Source organism: Chrysemys picta, chromosome 24 (genome assembly GCF_011386835.1).
Source record: "Chrysemys picta bellii isolate R12L10 chromosome 24, ASM1138683v2, whole genome shotgun sequence".
Lineage (NCBI taxonomy): Eukaryota > Metazoa > Chordata > Testudines > Emydidae > Chrysemys > Chrysemys picta.
In genome coordinates this window covers 13,153,175-13,173,748 of record NC_088814.1, presented here as the reverse complement: position 1 = coordinate 13,173,748, position 20,574 = coordinate 13,153,175, and the positions used below count along the sequence as shown (strand labels likewise).

The following is a 20,574-nucleotide window of genomic DNA, read 5'->3' as shown; positions in this document are numbered from 1 at the left end:
ATGGGCACCATTCCCAAACTGGAGAAGGAAGTGGGTGCTGCCACCTAACTTACAGCTCTTACCCTAGTGCTGGGGCACTCACCCGGGATGGAAAAGACCCAGATTCAATTTGCCTGATGCGGAGATGGCATCTGAACTTGTTTCCCACATTGCAGGAAAGTGCCCAAGCCCCTGGGCTGTTCTGGGACAGGTTCTCGGTCTCTCCTGCTGACGCTGTATAAACTACTTGACTGGTCACTGGGCCAGAGAGCGAGCGTGGAGCTGACTCTTCGGTTAGGGCACACGCCTGGGAGTGGGGAGACCCATGCTCATATCCCTGCTCCAGTGACACTTGCATTATTTATCGGCAGTGGAACTGCTTCAACAGGAGAGTGTGAGAGGCACACACCAGTGTACTTCTTAGCCCAGTAGATAAGGCACTTTCGGGCAACGTGCGAGACCCAAGTCCAAATTCCTTCTCCATGTCAGACATGAGTGGGGGAATTGAACCTGGGTCTTCCATGGTCCAGGTGCGTGCTTGAACCATTGGGCTAAAGATTGTCACTTCCTCCTCTGGCTGTTTTGTGACTCTAGCCCTCTGCTTTTATGTGAATAAGTGCCCAGAAATTAAATGCAACTGTTTAATTGAAATGAAATCTTTGTCAACCATTTTGATTTGCCAGGGTTGCATTCAGTTCTATCCAATCAATTTATTTTTTATTATTATTTTTAGTTTTTGGAACGGCCAGCAAACCAAAAAATCCGTTCTTCACCAGCTCTACTCGCCAGTTCTCGAGCTGGTAACTGTGCCATGTTCTAACTAGCAGCTTTCTGAAGCTCCCTCCGGTCAGCCCTTTGGCCATGGTGTCTCTCTGGACTCACCTCTCTCCCTGCTCTCTCCCCTCTCAGCCTGACCGGGAAGGAAGGTCTGACCCATCTTCCCTCACTGGGCCCCTCTGCGAACCCTGCCCAAGGGAAGGCACACCTGAAGCAGTGTGACTTGCTCAAGCTGTCCCGTAAGCAGAAAAGGCTCTGCCAGCGGGAGCCGGGGCTGGCGGAGACCCTGCGGGATGCCGTCCGGCTCAGCATCATGGAGTGCCAGTACCAGTTCCGCAATGAGCGCTGGAACTGCAGCCTGGATGGACGGACCAGCCTGTTGAAGAGAGGTACGCAGCAGCCGCTGGCCTGTGGTACAGAATCCCATTCTGGGCAGTAGCTGGGCCTCACCAGAGCAGGGAACCAGGCTTGAGTTTGGAAAACGTGAGTCTTTTCTGGGAATGTCGAGCCAGTGAAAGGGCAGGATTGATGAACATTCAGTGACCAGGCAGGCGCTCTGCCCTCGCCACTGGGTTTCAGCCCACTCTCTAGGCCCATTCCATCCTTGGCCTCTCTCTGCTGAGGACAGCAATTGTAATGTGGATTTCCGACCCCTGGGAGCAGGACTGAGACTAGACTACTTTCATGCAGGCAACTGAACAGGCCACCTGAGAGGAGCCGTCAAGAGTGGCTATTCACCTGAATCAGTCACCGAGGGGTGAAAGGTCCCTTAAACTTTGAGATTCGGCCCTGAATCTTTACCTTAAGAAGGGTGTGTGTGTCTGTGTGTTCATTGCCTACCCAAATGGTGACTTGAGCACATACCACAGGTACCTACACGAGAAGATTCCTGACTGCCAAGGACTCTTTAATCGAGCAGAAAAGGACAGAACAAAATCCAATGTCTGACAGCTAAAGCTGGAAAACTTCAGACTAGCACTAAGGTGCCAGTTGTTCCAGGGGGAGGAATTCTCCACTGGAGATGTGGTGGATTCTGTCACTTGGAGTCTTTAAATCGAGACTGGATGCCTCTTTCAGACAGATCTGCTCCAGCTCAACTAGAAGTTGAGCGGGATGTGGGAATTAGTGGGGCAGGTCCCCAGCCTGTGTTCTGCAGAAGGTCAGACGAGGTGATCATAATAGCCGCTGCTGGCCTTAGAATTGAAGCGGGATTCTCCTTCCTGCTCTGGCAGCATGATGGATTTCTGCCCTCCCACCCCCCAGAATGCGAGAACTGAGTAACACCAGCGCACGCTGTCCTGTGAGGAAGAGGAGTGTGCGTGCCTGGGATGGGGGCGGGGCCTTAGCAGATGCCTTGACAGTAATTCTGTCTAGTGCTGCTGCCCGCAGGTCGCTTGGCTTGGGTTGCCTAGCTTCCCCAGGGGTCACGTAGGCCTAGAATTGGAAAACCGCAACGGTGGCTTAAAATCGCATTGGGCCCCCCTCTGTCCCTGGGCTCTGAGGGCTGAGCCGCTGCTCTAAGACCCAGAATGTCAGCTCGCCCTATGAACATACAGGACCAAACCTGGCCTTGGCGTACGTGGGTGCAAGCAGTGAACTTTTGGCTGCTTGCTCTAGCCCAGAGCTTGCTGCATGGTTTGTAAATGTGCATAATGTGGCATATGGGATGTTTTAATCACTCCAAGCTGGATTGCTGGGCACACACATCCTTGATGATAGATAATTTTATTCCTTGAAAAAGTTTTAATCTCAAAAGCCCACATCAACTTGACCATTGCTGAAATGCAACCAACTCTGGGGCAAAGCATGGCAGAATGTAACAGCTGCACAGTCATGCTATGGAATAACTTAGGATACTTCCACCCTTCCAGTCCTATCTCCAAGTGAAACTACCAGGGGCCTTTAGGAGGCAGTATAATTAAGGGAAATGGGAATTGGACACCAGGGTTAACACTCAGACTCTCCCTGCAAGTGCCATGCAAGCATTAATGATCCCAAATAGTGAGGACTGCAGGTAAATTTAATCTACAAGGTAGCACTTCTGGCAACACTGTCCCCTTTAGCACCCTCGGAGGTACTGTGCACTATTCATAGATTCTTAAGGCCAGAAGGAAGCACTGGGATCATCTAGTCTGACCTCCCACACAGCACAGGCCAGAAAATGTAACCCAGGGATTCCTGCTTCAAACCGTCATTGCTGGTCAAGCTAGAGCACCCTTTAGAAAGACATGCAGTCTTGATGTAAGACCCCAAGCGAAAGGAAATCCATCACATCCCAAGGCAAGTTGTGACAATAATTAATTAGCCTCATTTACAAATAATATGAGTCTGATTTATAGTTAGAACTTGTCTGGTTTCAGCTTCCAACATTGGACCTTGTTCTGCCTTTGCCTGCTGGAAGGGTTGCCAACTTTCCAATGGCACAGAACCGAACACCCCCCCCCCATCCCCTCTCCCTCTGTTGCTTGCTCTTCCCCACCCTCACTTTCACTGGGCTGGGGCAGTGGGTTGGAGTGTGGGAGGGGGATGAGGGCTCTGGCTGGGGGTGTGGGCTCTAGGGTGGGCGGGGGATGAGGGGTTTGGGGTGTGGGAGGGGGCTAGGGCAGGGGGTTGGGGTGCAGGGAGGGTATGGGCTTTGGTCTGGGAGTGTGGGCTCTGGGTGGGGCCAGAAATGAGGGGTTCAGGTTGTGGGAAAGGGCTCTGAGCTGGAGCAGGGGGTTGGGGCAGTGGCTAGGGGTAGGGCTGGGGATGAGGGATTTGGGGTACAGGAGGGGACTCCGGGATGGGGTTGGGGTGTGTGTGCAGGGTACAGGCTTTGGGAGGGAGTTTGGGTGCCGGAGGGGACTCTGGGCTGGGGCAGGAGGTTGGGGTACAGAGTCCCAGCTGTGCTTACTGCAGCTCCTAGGAATCGGCCATGTGCATGGGCGGCCAGGGAGGCTCCATGTGCTGCCCCCGCAGCTCCCATTGGTCACAGTTTCCAGCTAATGGGAACTGCAGAGCCGGCACCAGGGGCGGGGGTAGCGCATGGAGCCTCTGTGGCTGCCCATTGGCCTAGGGACCGCTAGGACCTGGTGGTCACTTCCGGGAGCCGTGCGGAGCTAGAGCAGGCAGGGAGCCTGCCTGAGTCCCGGGCCCCCGCTGCACCACCGACCGGACTTCTAACAGCCCGGTCGATGGTGCTGACTGGAGCCACCTGGGTCCCTTTTCGACTGGGTGTTCCGGTCAGAAACTGGACACCTGGTAACCCTATCAGCTAGATTAAAGAGCCTTCTGCTATCAGAAATCTTTCCCCAGGTAGGTACATGACTGCAATCAAATTACTACTTTACCTTCTCTTGGCTATACTGAATACACCAAGCTGTTTTAGTCTCACTATAAGGCAGGTTTTCCAGACCTTCAATCATTCGTGTAGCTATTTTCTGATCCCATTCCAGTTTAACATGGTTTGTTTTTGCAGCATGGACACCAGAACTGGACAGACCATTCCAGTAATGGTCTCACTAATGCTGTATGCCATGGTGGCAACTCCTTCCTCCTATTCAGTATTCCCATGCCTATGTTAAACATCCAACGTTTGCATTCGCCCTAAGTCAAACATCCAACGTTTGCATTCGCCCTAAGTCACAGCTTGTATTCGGATGGCTATCAACAATGACCCTCTCATCCTCTTCAGTCACCTCTTCTCAGTATCTCATAAGGGTGACCTACATTCTTGGGTTCAAGATGCCTGACCTTGTATTTTGGCCGTATTAAAACATGTTGTTGTTCACGTGAGCCCAGCTCACCAAATGATGTAGATTGCTCTGTAGAATGATTTATCCTCACCATTATTTATCATTCCACCAGTTTGAGTTGTCGGCATATTTTACCAGCCATGATATTCAACTATCTTCCAGATCATGGAGAAAATCTTGACTAGTACTTGGACAAGAACTGGTCACTGTTGGATCCCACTAGAAACACCCATAGTGGAGGATGATTTCGCATTTACTCGGCCAGTTTTTAATAAATTAAATATATGTTGCATTGATTTTTTTTTTTTTTCAGAATGCAATGCAGGGCTAAATCAAATGTCTTAGGGTCAGTCTACTATCTTGACACACTGATCCAAGGTTGTGAGTTCAATCCTTGAGGGGGCCACTTAGGGATCGGGGGCAAAAATCAGTACTTGGTCCTGCTAGTGAAGGCAAGGGGCTGGACTCAATGACCTTTTGGGGTCCCTTCCAGTTCTATGAGATAGGTATATCTCCATACCTCACCCACCATGTCTCTTTATAATTATGTTGACAGTTACTTTTGTCAATTGAATTTGTAACTGCCTCAGAACTGTATCAAGTTTAATTAACAAGACCTATTTTCTATAAAAACATGCAGGTTATTAATTACGATGCCATTATTTATACTTTACTAGCACTGTGAGTCAGAGATGTCGTATTATTTTGGTTCGATGGCACATCTGAAAAATTTAAAAAATAGTTTCAGGTTGACTCAAAACTGTAATTTTTCTAAATGTTTGGCAAAGTGAAAAGTTGAGAACATTGTTTTGAGTTGAACAAATATTGTTTTGATTTTGAGCATGTTTTACATTTAATTTTTAGAATAAAGGAAATTTCAGAACAGACCATTTTTATTACAAACGAAATATTTCTTTTTGATTGGCAAAACAACACTTTGATTTTTTTTTCCTGAAATTTACTGAGGTGTGGTTTTTTTTGTTTGTTTCAACCGAAGCAATTCAGCAAAATTGACAGATTTGTAAAATGCTTCAGTGAACCTGAATCTGCATTTTTTTTTTCCACTGAAAAGTTTTGGTCAAAAAATGTCATTCAACCTTGTTCCTAAATTGTTCCTTCCAGCTGATTTGGCTCATAATTGTTTTCAGCTTTGTGAAATTGGCCCTATTAAAGCACAAAGTATATATCCTGTGGTCTGGAATTTATTCTGCTTGCACATTATAAATGTGATCAAGCCATGATCACTTGTACCTAAGCTACCATTAATTTTTAGTTCTGTGATCAGTTCCCCTTATCTGTTAGGACAGTGGTGCTCAGTCTTATTACACAGTAGGGCCACATAAACCTAAGCACAACTTTGTGTGAGTCAAACAGATTCTACATATTGAAAGTCACCTGTATTGATTTGTATTTTAAGTTCTGCTTGTTTCATATATATTTAGATAGAAACAACCTATGTACAGTATTGTCAACTTAAAAACAAAGAAATTGGTGCATAAAATGTGTGCCAGAATGATAGAAAATGGGGGGGACGGTAGGGGGACGGACGGACATATAACCATCTCCCTAATCATAGAATATCAGGGTTGGAAGGGACCTCAGGAGGTCATCTAGTCCAACCCCCTGCTCAAAGCAGGACCAATCCCCAACTAAATCATCCCAGCCAGGGCTCTGTCAAGCCTGACCATAAAAACCTCTAAGGAAGGAGATTCCACCACCTCCCTAGGGAACCCATTCCAGTGCTTCACCACCCTCCTAGTGAAAAAGTTTTTCCTAATATCCAACCTAAACCTCCCCCTCTGCAACTTGAGACCATTACTCCTTGTTCTGTCATCTGGTACCACTGAGAACAGTTGAGATCCATCCTCTTTGAAACCCCCTTCCAGGTAGTTGAAAGCAGCTATCAAATTCCCCCTTATTCTTCTTCTCTTCTGCAGACTAAATAATCCCAGTTCCCTCATAAATCATGTGCTCCAGTCCCCAATCATTTTTGTTGCCCTCCGCTGGACTCTTTCCACATCCTTCTTGTAGTGTGGGGCCCAAAACTGGACACAGTATTCCAGATGAGGCCTCACCAATGCCGAATAGAGGGGAACAATCACATCCCTCGATCTGCTGGCAATGCTCCTACTTATACAGCCCAAAATGCCGTTATCCTTCTTGGCAACAAGGGCACACTGTTGACTCTCATCCAGCTCTCATCCCCTAATCACAAATAAAGAGTGCACTTTCTGAGATAGTGAGTCTATTGTGGCTTTGTTTTCTGTCTTACAATCTATCCCTTTGCTAATGGTTCCTAACATGCTATTACTGTTTTTGACCACTGCTTCACATGGAGTAGATCTTTTTCAGGGAATTCTCTATGATGACCCAAGACCATTCTTGAGTGGTAACAGCTAATTTAGACCTTATTATTTTGTATGCATAACTTGGATTATGTTTTCCAATGTGCATTACTTTGCACTTATCAACATTGAATTTCATCTGCCATTTTGTTGCCCAGTCACCAGTTTTGAGAGTTTCCTTTGTAACACTTTGCAGTTTGCTTGGAATTTATCTTGAGTAATTTTATATTGTCTGCAGGGTTTGCCACCTCACTGGTCACCCTGTTTTCCAGATCATTTTTGAATATGTTGAAAAGCACAGGTCCCAGCACAGATCCTTGGGGGACCCTGCTATTTAACTCTCTCCACTGTGAAAACTGACCATTTATTCCTACCCTTTGTTTCCTATCTTTTAACCAGTTACTGATCCATGATAAGACCTTCCCTCTTACCCCATGACAGCTTACCTTGCTTAAGAACTTTTGGTGTGGGATCTTGTCAAAGGCTTTCTGAAAATCCAAAGGCACTTATATCGGTTGAATCACTACCGCCCACATGCTTGTTGACCCCCCTGCCATAATTCTAATAGACTGCTGAGGCATGATTTTTCTTTACAAAAGCCAAGTTGACCCTTTCACAATAAATCGTGTTCATCTGTGTCTGATAATTCTGTCCTTTCAACCAGTTTGCCTAGTACTGAAGTTAGGCTTACCAGCCTGCAGCCATTTTATTAAAAATAATGTTGCATTAGCTGTCCTCCACCCATCTGGTACAGAAGCTGGTTACATCATACCACAGTTAATAGTTCTGCAATTTCATATTTGAGTTCCTTCAGAACTCTTGGGTGAATACCATCTAGTCCTGGTGACTTATTATTATTCAATTTATCAATTTGTTCTAAAACCTCCTCTAACACCTCAATCTGGGACAGTGCCTCAGATTTGTCACCTAAAAGGAATGGCTCAGGGATGGGAATCTCCCTCACATTCTCTGAAATGAAGACCGATACAAATAACTCATTTAATTTCTCTAACAGCCTTGTCTGCCTTCAGAGCTCTTTTAGCACCTTGATTGTCCAGTGGCCCCACTGATTGGCAGACTTCCTGCTTTTGTTTTTGTCTTTTGCTATTGGCTTTTCAAATTGTTTTGGTCTGCCTAATTATACTTTTAAACTTGGCTAGCCAAAGTTTATGGTCCTGTCTATTTTTCTCACTAGGATTTGGCTTCTAATTTTTAAAGGATTCCTTTTTGCCTCTAACTGCCTTGTTTACTCTGTTGTGTACCCATGGTAGCATGTGTCCTGTTTCTTGTTTGTTTTGTTTTTTACACTTGGGATATACATTTAGTATATTAATAGTAAGATCTAGTAATATATTCACTTCTATTATGGAGGTTTTTTTAAAGTTTCCATGCAGCTTGCAGGCATTTCACTCTTGTGACTGTTGCTCTTAATTTCTGTTTAATTAATCTCATTTCTGTGCAGTTCCCCTTTTTGAAGTTCAATGCTACTGTGGTGGATTTCTTTGGTGTGTTACCCCCTACAAGGATATTAAATTTAATTGCATTAAGGTCACTATTACTGAGCAGTTCAGCTATATTCACATCTTGGACCAGATCCGGTGTGCCGCTTTGAACTAAATCAAGAATTAACTCTCCCCTTGTGGGCTCTAGGACTAGCTGCTCCAAGAAGCAGCCATTAGTGGTATCTAGAAATTTTATCTCTGCATCCTGTCCGGAGGTGACACATATCCAGTCCGTATTGGGATAGTTGAAATCCCCCATTATTATTTGGTTTTTGCTTTTGTAATCTACCTGAACACTTCAGACTCACCTGGTCAGGTGGTCGGTAGTATATTTCTATTGCTGTACTCTTATTAGTCAAGCATGGAATGTCTGGCCTTAGAGATTCTATGGTACAGTTTGATCCATTTAAGATTTATACTGTATTTCACTCTGTGTTCTTTCATAGACAATGCCACTCCCTCATCAGCACAACCTACTAAATCATTCCTATATATTTTGCACCCTGGTATTACCATATCCCACTCATCATTTCACCAAGTTTCTAGGAGGCCTGTTATATCAATATCCTTATTTAATACCAGGCACTCAAGTTCACCCATCTTTGTCTTTAGACTTCTAGCATTTGTATAGAGATACTTATAAAATTTGTCAATATTTAGTTGTCTGCCTTCATGTGATGTAATTGAATTTGATTCTGTTTGTTTGTTTGTTTGAATGTTTCTCTTTGGTTCCTACCTGTACTTTATCAACTTCTACGCTATCCTCTTTACTTGAATATAGGGTATCCCCTTTAATAAATCCTCCACTAATGGATATGTCTGTCTGAACTGTGTGTTCTTCACCTGCTGGCTTTCTCCAAGCCCTTTAGTGTCAAAACTCCTCTATGACCTTTTTAATTTTACATACCAGCAATCTGGTTCTGTACTGGTTGAGGAAACAGGGGAATCTTGAGTAGGGAGTAGAGGTGATCTCTGTACCTTGCTCTAATGTGACTGCAGCCAGTATATTGTGTGCAGTTCTGGTGTCCACGATTAAAGAAGGAATTTGATACATTGGAGAGGGTTCAGAGAAGAGCCACAAGAATGATTGATTAAAGGAGTAGAAAACCTGCCTTACAGTGATAGTCTCGAAGAGCTCAATCTATTGAGCTTAACAAGGAAGGTTAAAGGGTAACTAAATTACAATCACTACCTACATAGGGAACAATTATTTAATAATGGGCTGTTCAGTCTAGCAGAGAAAGGTCTAAACTGATCCAATAGCTGGAAGTTGAAGCTAGCCAAATTCAGATGGGAATTTTAATAGACTAATTTACGAAGTGTCACAGTGGATTTTCCATCACTGACCGTTTATAAATCAAGATTGGATGATTTTCCTAAATATCTGCTCTAGGGATTCTTCTCCAGCCTGGGTTATACGGGGGGCAGACTAGATCATCACCGTGGTCCCTTATGGCCTGGGATTCTATGCATCTTCTAACCCAGCATGTCCAGTGACTAACATTTCGCTCAGGTTTCAGGAATACCAGTGATGTTTAACTTCTTTTTTTATAAATGGATGTGTCTGACTTCTCGTGTCCCCCAGGTTCTAGAATCCGTGTCCGGGCACTTGAGGAACCTCTTTCCTTTCTGTCCCTTAACACCTTGGTTCTTTACATTTGTGATACCCAGTGTCAGAGTTATGATTGTGCTGTTTACCCCATTCGCTCAACGAGCAACAGGAAGGGAGGGTGCTAGACTAGTCAGGAGCATGATAGTCTGTCACCCAGAAGATTGAGATGTAGGCCATCCAAACCATCCCATCCCATCTCCCCATAGAATAGGGCCCGGTATTTCTTTGTGTGGATACAGCAGAGAGCCCAGTTATGTGGGTGAATGCCTGGTCCTCATTCCCAGCCTTTCTTAACCTTTCTATCTTGTGCAGGTTTTAAGGAAACTGCCTTCCTGTATGCAGTGTCCTCTGCGGCGCTTACCCACGCCCTGGCCCGGGCATGCAGCGCTGGACGCATGGAGCGCTGCACCTGCGATGACTCTCCAGACCTGGAGAACCGCAAGGCCTGGCAATGGGGAGTATGTGGCGACAACCTCAAATACAGCACCAAGTTCCTCAAAAACTTCCTGGGCCAGAAGAAGATTGGCAAAGACCTGCGGGCTAAGGTGGATATCCACAACACCAACGTGGGCATCAAGGTGAGGGAGCAGGGCACTGGGCGCAGAAAGGGTTCAAGGATCAGATGCAAACATCTTGACTTATCCTCTGCCGTTATGCCTTCTACAGGGGAACTGGTGTGGTGAGGGAGAGCGGCCGCTGCCCCTCTACTGACTAGTCAGAACTGCTTACCTGGGGCATAGGCCTTGTGCTACTGAGAGTTAACCAAAAAGTCTCCTTTCGCTCGGGTGGCAGGGGCCTGGGCCTATAGAGAGGAGTGATTTCTATATGCCCACTGCTGTGAAACTGGGTGCCCACTGTCAGCAGCATAGTGACGCTATGAAGTCTGCGTATGACTCTGCACTTGGTAAATCCAGCCATGTTCACGTGGCCATTCGGGTTTTGAGTCTGGCTAGAGATGCAGGGCTGGCAAGTGGTTAGAGAAAGGGGCTGGGAGTCAGGACTCCTGGCTTCAATCCAGTGGCAGATTGGGAGTTAGTGGGGCCCTGTGTGCAGCTTCATTTTCAGGACCCCGCCAAGAAAAAGAACATTCTCTCTTATCCCCCCCTGTTTTTCATTATTTTTTTCTTCATCCTCCTATATTATAAGTAACAGGAAGGAAATGAAAATAAAGTGAGGTACCTTGATTGGGGCAGTGGGTTGGAGTGTGGGGGTTGGGCTCTGGGAGGGAGTTTGGGTGCTGGGTTTGAGCTCTGGGCTGGGGTAGGGGGTGTGGGTGCGGGGGTCGGGCTCTGGGAGGAAGTTTTGGGTGCTGGGTTCCAGCTCTGGGCTGGGGCAGGGGGTTGGGGTGTGGGAGTGGGTGCGGGGGTCGGGCTCTGGGAGGAAGTTTGGGTGCTGGGTTTGGGCTCTGGGCTGGGGCAGGGGGTTGGGGTGTGGGAGTGGGGTGCGGGGGTCGGGCTCTGGGAGGAAGTTTGGGTGCTGGGTTTGGGCTCTGGGCTGGGGCATGGAGTTGGGGTGTGGGAAGGGTCAGGGGGTGACGTTTACCATAGGCGGCACAGCTCCCAAAGCGACCGGCACACCCCTCTGGCAGCGGCGCCTAGGCGGGGGGGGAGGGACCAGGGGGTCTCTGTACGCCGCTGCCCACAGGTGCCGCCCGCACAGCTACCATTGGCTGAAGTTCCCGGCCAATGGGAGCTGCAGAGTTGGCTCTCGGGGCGGGGGCAACACACGGAGACACCCCCGCCCCCCTAGGGGCCATAGGGACACGCCGGTCACTTCTAGGAGTGGCACGGAGGGAGGGAGGCAGCATGGTCAGGGAGCCGCCTTAGCCCTGCTCTGCTGCTGCCGGCACATCTCTGCACGCCCCTTGCGGGGAGGGGGAAGCGCGTGGAGCCACCTTCCCCCCCCCCCCATCAGGGACACACAGAGACGGGCCAGCAGCCGGCTGCTTCTGGGAGCGGCCTGGGGCCACCGGCCAGGGAATGCAGGCAGCCTGCCTGAGCCCTGCTGCACTGCCGGCCGGGACTCAGGGGCAGGTTGTCCGATGAGATTTGTCCTGCATTTTGGGGGCCCCCTGTCATTGGGGGCCCTGTGCCACTGCACTGTTTGTTTCATGGTAAATCCCCCTCTGCTGCCTTGGGCAAGGCTTGTCCTAGATTCATAATTTAAGGCCAGATGAGACCATTAGATCATCCAATTATCGCAGGCCATTAAATGTCACCCCTGTGCTGAGCCCAATAACTTGTTTGATAAAACATCTTCCAGAAAGGCCTCCTGGCTTGATCTGGAGACACTGAGATGAAGAATCCACCACTCCCCTTGGTAGCTCATTCCCCCTCCCTGCTCAGTTTGGGCCTAACTTCTCATTTGGATTTGTCTGGTTCCAGCTTCTAGCCACTGGTTCTTGTTCTGCTTTTCTCCGCTAGATTCAAGTGTCCTTTAATACCCTGTGTTTTCTCCCTGTGAAGATCCCTAGCTGCTGAATCGAGTCACCTCGCCCTCTTCTTTTTGATTGAGCTCTGTCAGTTTCTCGCTGTACAGCATTTTTCCACCCTTCGAACCATTTTTATGACGACCCCTCTTGGTGCGCCGTAGTTTCCCTATCTGTAACACAGGACTGGCATCCCGCATGGCAGTGTTTTTGAGATGCTCTCAGTGCGGTGTTCTCTATACCGAGAGCTAGGCCCATGGTCCTTGCAAATACTAACTGGAGTTTCTTCCTCCTCAGGCCGTGAAGAATGGTCTCAAAACCACGTGCAAGTGCCATGGTGTCTCGGGCTCCTGTGCCGTGAGGACCTGCTGGAAGCAGCTCTCCCCTTTCCACGAGACTGGCAAGATCCTCAAGCTGCGCTATGACGATGCTGTCAAGATCTTCAGTGCCACGAATGCTGCTGTGGGGCACTCCGAGCTCGTGGGCACGCAGAGACATGGCCACTCCCCCAAAAGCCCAGCTACTCCACGCCCCACAGATCTGGTGTACGTGGAGGACTCGCCTAGCTTCTGCCGGCCCAGCAAATACTCGCTGGGCACTGCCGGAAGGACATGCTCCCGGGAGGCCAGCTGTGACAGCCTGTGCTGTGGGCGTGGCTACAATACACAGAGCCGGATGGTCACCTTCTCTTGCCACTGCCAAGTGCAGTGGTGCTGCTATGTGGAATGCCAGCAGTGCATGCAGGAGGAGGTGATCTATAGCTGCAAGCACTAGGGCTCGTGTAAGGAAAGGAATCCGTGCAAAGCGCAGGAGTGAGCCAGGCTCCTTTCTGGGGCGAGGCAGAGGCAGGCACTGCTTGCTGCCGGGCACTCAGCACGCTCACTCCTTCTCCTTCTGCAGGCGGAGGGGCCATGGCACAGGATACGCTCGATAGTCCCGTGAACCAGGGGTGCGAACAATGTGCATTTTAATGTGGCGAAATGTCTCTAGCTAGGAACAAAGAATATAGGCCATAAATACAGCCTGGGGGACTGCGTCCTGTGACTCTGAAAGAGAGTCGGGGGTCGTGGTGGACAATCAGCTGAACATGAGCTCCCAGGGTGATTCTGTGGCCAAAAGAGCTAACACGATTCTGGGATAAACGGGGCAATCGTGAGTAGGCATAGAGTTTATTTTTCCTCTGTATTTGGCACTGCTGCAATAACGTGTCCACTTCTGGTGGCAACACTTCAAGGAAGGTGTTGATAAATTGGAGCGGGTTCAGCGAAGAGCCACAAAAATGATTCAAGGATTAGAAAACACGATAGACTCAAGGAACGCAACCTTAACAGAGAAGGTTAAGGGGTGACTTGATCTTTCAATCCAGCAGCGAAAGATGTAACACGATCCACTGGCTGGAAGGTGAAGCTAGCCAAATTCAGACTGGAAATAAAGCACACATTTTTAACAGTGAGTAATTAACTAGTGGAACAATTTACCAAGGGTTGTGGTGGAGTCTCTATCACTGACCCTTTTTAAATCCAGACTTGATGTTTCTCTAAAATCAGCTCTAGGAATTATTTTGGGGCAGGTCTCTGGCCTGTGTTAGTCTAGTCTGATCTCCTGTCTATATCAGTGGTCCCTTCTGGGCTTGGAATCTCTGCAGAACCAGAGGCTGGATCAGGGACAGCTCACACACAAAGGGCAGAGAGAAGTTGGGGAAAGGGAAAGATGGCAGAAACACTAATGCACTGGAACTTCTTTCTTGAGCAAAACCTTGTGCTTGATGCGAGTAAAAACAATCAGTTGCAGAGAAATGGGTTAGGGAGGGAACACAAACCCTGAGGGACTTTGTCCCAGATTCCACAGGGAAGGAGAGGAAAGGATAATGGGGTTCCCTTGTGCTGGGCACTGCAGATGGATTGGGTAAAACTTTAAAAAGTACCTAAGTCACTTAAGCAATTTCAAAATGTTAACCACAGCAAGACGCAGCATCCCTGCCCTGAAGTGCTCACAACCTAATGTGACAAGGCAGGCCCAGGAGGGGTAGGAACACGGGTCCAGAAAAGAGAAGGGACTTGCTCACCTGGCAGAGCTGAGAAGAGAACCCAGTCTCTTCACTCCTAGTCCCCTACCCCACCCCTCAGTTCTGCTTGGTGACTTTTAGGTGTTAGCAAGATATTGCTGTGGGGGGCTCCCCAGGCTGCAAGTGTTTTGACTATTCTCAAGTGGAAGATTTAAAACTGCAGCCTCAAATCCAAATCCCTGAGAACTTGGAGGGTCGGGGGAGAAAGGAAGTGGGTTTGAATTCTCCAATCTGAACTGGCCCCTGTGCACTGGGGCTGCGGGTGCGCTGAACAGGACAGTTTGGGTGCAACTGAGTTCTCCCAAGGGGCTGGCAATGTTCTGGTGCTGTTAAATAGGCCAGGGCTAGACCTCGAGCCCAACTGTCTAGTTTCTAACCTTGGTGCGCATCCAAGTTGTAACCCATTCGTGCTGTGACATGTGAGGACACTCAAAGAGCTCGGCTTGTTTAGCCTAACCAGATGAAGGCTGAGGGGAGATCTGATCGCTCTCTATAAATACATCAGAAGGATAAATACCAGGGAGGGAGAGAAGTTATTTAAGTTAAGTGCCAATGTGCACACAAGAACAAAGGCCTATAAACTGGCCATCAACAAGTTTAGGCTTGAAACTAGGTGAAGGTTTCTACCCAGCACAGGAGTGAAGTTCTGGAGCAGCCTCCCAGGGAGGCTCAAGGGGGTAAAAAACCTAACGGGCTTCAAGAGTGAGCTTGGTAAGTTTATGGAGGGGATGGTCTGATTGGCTATATGCCATTGTTGGCAGTCCCATCTGTGACTGCTAGTAGCAAATATCTCATATGGCCAGTGATGGGACATAAGATGGGGAGAGCGCTGAGTTGTTACTACAGTGAATTCTTTTCCAGGTGTCTGGCTGCTGGGTCTTGCCCACATGCTTAGGGTCTAACTGATGACCATATTGGAGGGTGGGAAGGAATTTTTCCCTGCTCAGATTGGCAGAGACCCTGGAGGGAGGTTGCCTTCCTCTGTAGCGTGGATTCTCTGTAACTTGAAGTCTTGAAAGCATGATTTGAGAACTTCAGTAACTCAGCCAGAGGTTAGGTGTCTGATACTGGAAGGGGAAGGTGAGGGTCTGTGGCCTGCGCTGTGCAGAAGGGCTGACTAGAGGATCATGAGGGTCCCTTCTGACCTTAAAGTCTGAGTCGCAGACACAGGTTCATTAGCTCACTTCCGCACAGTATTAAAAAATGGCTTTAAGACTGTAAATTAATGCCCGTGCGTCTATTCATAGATGAGCTTGTGACCATTTAGTTTAAACCAAACCAGTGTGTTCGGGTTTTTTTGAAAGATGCTGAAGTTGACTGGCTCAGAGCAAATCTAGCTATACCTCTAGCCCCATATAACGCTGTCCTCGGGAGCCAAAAAATCTTACCGCGTTATACCGCGGTTTCACCTATATCGAACTTGCTTTGATCCGGCGGAGTGCGCAGCGCCGCCCCCCCCCCCAGAGCACTGCTTTACTGTGTTATATCGGGTCGCGTTATATTGGGGTAGAGGTGTATTTCTTAATTGAGAGTTGGAGGCCACTAAAATGGTCTGTTGGCTAGCAGTGGCTTTATCCCTTACACTAAGTCAGCACTAGCCAGACCAGGGAACGTCCTGCCACAGTGCTTATGACCTGCACATTAGTGCCAATGGGGATAATCTGCCTTAAATTTTTACCACTCTAAATATTTTAGGAATTAATAATGAACAGCTCATTACTTACGTGTTCCTGCTAATCCTCCCAGAGCATGAGCCTTCCAAGTTCCTCAGAGTGAGTGCAAAAGGGAAGAAGCAGCAGCAGTTTTCCATGAAGGGATAAAATCCCCCGGGATGGGTGTGAGGCCGGGAGGGGGAAGAGGGTTGTGAACATAGAACCCTCTGTGCTATGATCTACTTCCCCACTGCCACCAGAGCCTGGCCCTGGCCCGGGCACTTATGGCAGAGGTTCAGTGTTGTTCTAGGGGGGGACCAGGCCACTGCCGTTCTGCCAGCTTTCCTGCATTGCTCAGGAGTCCTGTGACTCCCCACCCAGCAGGCAGTTTTGGGAGAGTGACAGGCTGCAACGTTTGGGAAGTAAAACCAAAGGGGGAGTCCCCTTAGGAGGAGGTGCAGTAACTTGCGTGACCAGGAGCTCTAGGCCCAGCTCTTCCACTGCCTGCTGTCTAATATTTCTGTGCGCGTCATGACCCTTGGCTCGTAACAGCATTCACCCATTTCACAGATCAACATCACTGCAGGCAGAGCTGGGCACAGACCCCAGTTTCTAATAGAAATAAAGCCTAGTCTCTTCCATTTTGCCACAAAGCCTTTGAGAAGGAAAACTTGCTTCTGTAACCCACAGCAACCTATTGTGCCTCTGGTACCCTCCAGCTAACAGGTGGACCACAGCGAGAGAGTTACAGCTCTGCTACTATTGCCATGGCAAGATCTGGCTCTTACTCTCCCTTCTGGTCATCACGAGAGAAGAGGTCAGGCTGGGGAGTCTGGCCCATAGAGGACCTGGGGGACGTGAGGAACCACGCTTGCATTTCTGAATGGGAAGATTCAGGGGGTTGACTTTTGCCACAAAGTTGAAATTTTCCATGAGCATCCCATTTTCCGATGAGCTCTCAACAGGGTCTCAGATGCCCTGCCAGGGGGTCAAGCCGAACGATGGCCTAGTCTTGTTATCAGCTCAACACTGCATGGAAGCAAGAACTGGAGCAGAGGCACCATGGGCTGTTTCCTTAGCAGCTGCAGAAGCACCTGCCCGTAGCCGAGGTTCAAATTGCTCAGGAAGAGATTGTGTAATTGGCCAACCCAAGGAACTACTGCTGAAAGACCGTCCTGTTGTTTGCATTCCAGTAGCTCCTGGATGCTCCAGCGAGGAATCCGTGGCCCATTGCACTAGGCATTGTGCACACAATGAAAAGATGGTGCCCTGACGTTCCATTAGACAAGTGACAAGGCCAGCACAGGGGGAGGGGGAGACTGTTATGAGAAGGGTAATAATTCTCACTAATCACCTGAGCTCTAGTTCATGCCACAAGCAGAGGGGATGAGTTTGGAACTATTAGTGTAATGAACTAATGGTGCAAAACCAAATATTGCGTTGTGCTCTAAGGGAAATAAAGCAGTTCTCTACCTCAAAATGTACAGCATTTAGGGCAAGGAAAGAGAGATTTCTTATTTATATTCTTTGGCGAGCTCCCTGAAAGAAATAAGCTTGTATGTTTTTTAAATTGCATTCCAGTCCTTGTACATTTTCCTAAGCTGTACAGAAGTCTCTTATAACTTTTAATTTATATATTTTGTATGGCTGTCAGTTTCTGAGAAGTGTTGCACTAATGTCCAGTCTGCTTTGGTTGTCCATAAATATCAATTATTTCTAAAAACACACACATCTTTCTGCTTTTTATTGGGAATATTTTCAAAATTTCAAATTTTTTTTTTTGCCAGCTCTATGGTAGAAACTTCACCAATATCACATCCAACTATTTCCCGATCCCTCCTCCTCCCCTTTTGTTTGTGGGTGGGTGTGTGTGGGGGGAAGTTGCAGCTATTTTGACATTCAGAAGCTGATGAGCAGTGCTACACCTGGCCCTGTTGGCCAGCCTCTGCTCTTACCATATGTCTGCAGGGTAGCTGGGCCCGGGCGCAGGCTTCCCCCGGGCAGGTCGGCAGATACACACTAGTTCTGCCACTGCAATGTGGCTGCTGCATACAATCATGCCAGACCGCTGGCGCTACCAGGGCAGCTAGCCCAAGTTGCCATCCTAGCCACACCCCTAGTTCTAGGGTGCAAGCTCACGCAGAGATCCCTTAGGTCTGTCTACCTGCACTTAGCCACGTGCTCCCCCCTGCAGTGCTAAAGGCTGCATCTACACTGGAGCTACGGGGTTGATTCCCAGCTGCTGTACATGTGCTCCAGCTATTCTCATTGAACTAACATGGCTAGAAATAGCAGCAAAGCCCAGCCGCCTACATCCCCACTGGTTTCAGGGGGGGGTTGTCCTCCGAGGTGCCTCCACTCCCTTCCCGTGCTCCTAGAGCTCTGCTTCCAGCAATAGTCCTGCTGGGTCCCTGAGCGCCTGGCAAGTGCGGGTACCTGAGCAGAGGAGTCCTACCCCAGCTCGCAGTCTAGACAGAGCCCCCTCTTACTGCAGAGGTGGGAGTAATGGAGTGAGCGATCCTGGGTCACCCCAGGGGCCAGGTTAGGAGGGGGAGGTTTGGGAACTCCACCCCCGTGTGCGGTGACAAGCCCAGCTGCCAGGAGATGATCAGTAACTTCAAGGAAGCCAGTGTGTGTGTTCTAACTAACAGAGCCCCCTGAGCCACGGCACCAGACCAAGCTGCTTTCAGCAAGCAACTGTGGCTCCTGGCGGACCTATCCCGGGCAGCGGGAAAGCGTCTCCCTGCACCAGTGCAGACGAGGCTGGGTTCAGTTCCCCCTTCCTCAGGCACTAGACTAACAGTGGCAGGGATGCATGTTATCGCGGGTGATCCGGGATGGAGGAGGGGGGGGCTCTTTACCTGCTTTGGGAGAAGGGAGAATTCTGATGGGGCACAAATCAGCCCTGAATAATGTGAGTAGGGGACGCTGGGTTCTTCCTGTTTCCTCTAACCGATCCGTAATGTTCTCCTGGGCAAAGAGCTGGCCTGGGTGTCCCTGGATAGCACAGTCCCCGTCCCTCCTCTGGGGGTGGGTCTCCATGTTGTTATCACAGTGTTGCTCACAGCCTGCACTCACCCGCCCACCCCCTGTCCAGACCTCAGACCATGGACCCTCCCAGAACAGCCCAAAGCATCCCCATTGCCTTGGCGACAGTGAGTTCTCCCCATCACTCCCTCCCCAGCTCGTTTGGCCGGCCAGGGGTGGGAAGGGAGACGTTTACCCAGGCCCAGGTCAATACGTCCCACTCTGATTTGTGTTGCCATAGTACCGGGAACCCGCCAGCAACCACGGCTCTGTTGGGCTGGGTGCTGCACATGTCCACAGAGCGAGCCAGGCCCTGCCCCAGTGGGTTACAGTCTAAATAAACAAGGCAGATGGCTGATTATTAGCCTTGTTTCACGGGTGGGGAACTGAGAGATTAAGTGAGCGTCCCAGGGGAATCTGTTGCAGATCCAGACATTGAACGGGGATTATCAGCAGGGCCGGCTCCAGGCACCAGCTTAACAAGCAGGTGCTTGGGGCGGCCAAGGGAGAGGGGCGGCACCTGCGGCAATTTGGGGGCAGCAGGTCCCTCACTCCCTCTAGGAGCGAAGGACCTGCCGCCGCCGATCGCGGCTTTTTTTTTTTTTTTTTTAATTGCCGCCGCCGATCGCGATCGCGGCTTTTTTCTTTTTGCTTGGGGCAGCAGAAATGCTGGAGCCGGCCCTGATTATCAGACTCCCGCTCTAATACCCGATCCATAAGGCCAGTCTTCCTTAGAGCCTGGAGCTCTGCTCCAAATCCCTGGCAAAAGGTTTCAGTTGCTTCCTGCTGGAGTTGAGAGCCCTGCGATGAGTGAGGACCAGCTCTCCAAGCCCTCAGCACCCATGAGCGCTCAGGGCCCCGGCTGGCCTGCCCATTTCTTTAGATGCCGACGTGGGAGCTGAGCATTCTCAAAAATTCTGGCCTTGTAGCTGCTCCATGGAGTCTTGAGCCTCCAGTCAACCCAGCACTGGGCAGCTGGGGGAGCCCCGGGGAAGATTTATGCTCCATCCCAATAGCATTGAACAGCTGAGGCAGCTTTAGGGAGCCTATTTTCAGTCCTTCTGAAAGTGAGGAAGGGACTGATTAGCCCCAGATACTGAGCTGGGCAAACAGCTCTTGTGGGCTCGGTCAGGACCAGCAGCTTCCATTCGCTTTGGATCGAAAGCCCTTTTGAAGCTAGGTGTGCAGAGGTGCGAGGCCGGAGGGTGTCCCCTCTCTGCTGGCATGAACTGCTCCAGGCCTGGCAGCAGTAGGCCAGGACACGTGTAGCCGCTTCTTGAGTTCAGACACGTGCTGCCTTGCATGGAGACGGCTAGGGTCCCGCTCCTTTTGCTAGTCTCAGACAAAACTGATGTTAAAATAGAGCTAAAGTACAGCTCAGCAACAGATGGTACCGTTCATTGCAGAGAAGTTGTACTTATCCCCAACCAAGCATTACAACCCCAGGAAATTC

At 49.2% G+C, this 20,574-nt stretch overlaps 2 protein-coding genes across 3 annotated transcripts in view; one reads left to right on the top strand and one right to left on the bottom strand.

Moving 5' to 3' along the window:
• WNT9B (Wnt family member 9B) overlaps nucleotides 1–17,814 on the top strand; it is a 54,546-nt gene extending 36,732 nt beyond the window's left edge. The window contains exons 2-4 of the mRNA XM_024112338.3: nucleotides 889–1,145; nucleotides 10,262–10,527; nucleotides 12,675–17,814. Of these exons, the coding sequence (XP_023968106.2) occupies nucleotides 889–1,145; nucleotides 10,262–10,527; nucleotides 12,675–13,151 (1,000 nt within the window). The 3' untranslated portion in view covers nucleotides 13,152–17,814. The remainder of the gene's footprint in view (nucleotides 1–888; nucleotides 1,146–10,261; nucleotides 10,528–12,674) is intronic.
• The window catches only part of LOC135977338 (rho GTPase-activating protein gacV-like), a 954,030-nt gene that overhangs the window by 667,020 nt on the left and 266,436 nt on the right, over nucleotides 1–20,574 (bottom strand). The window lies entirely within an intron of this gene.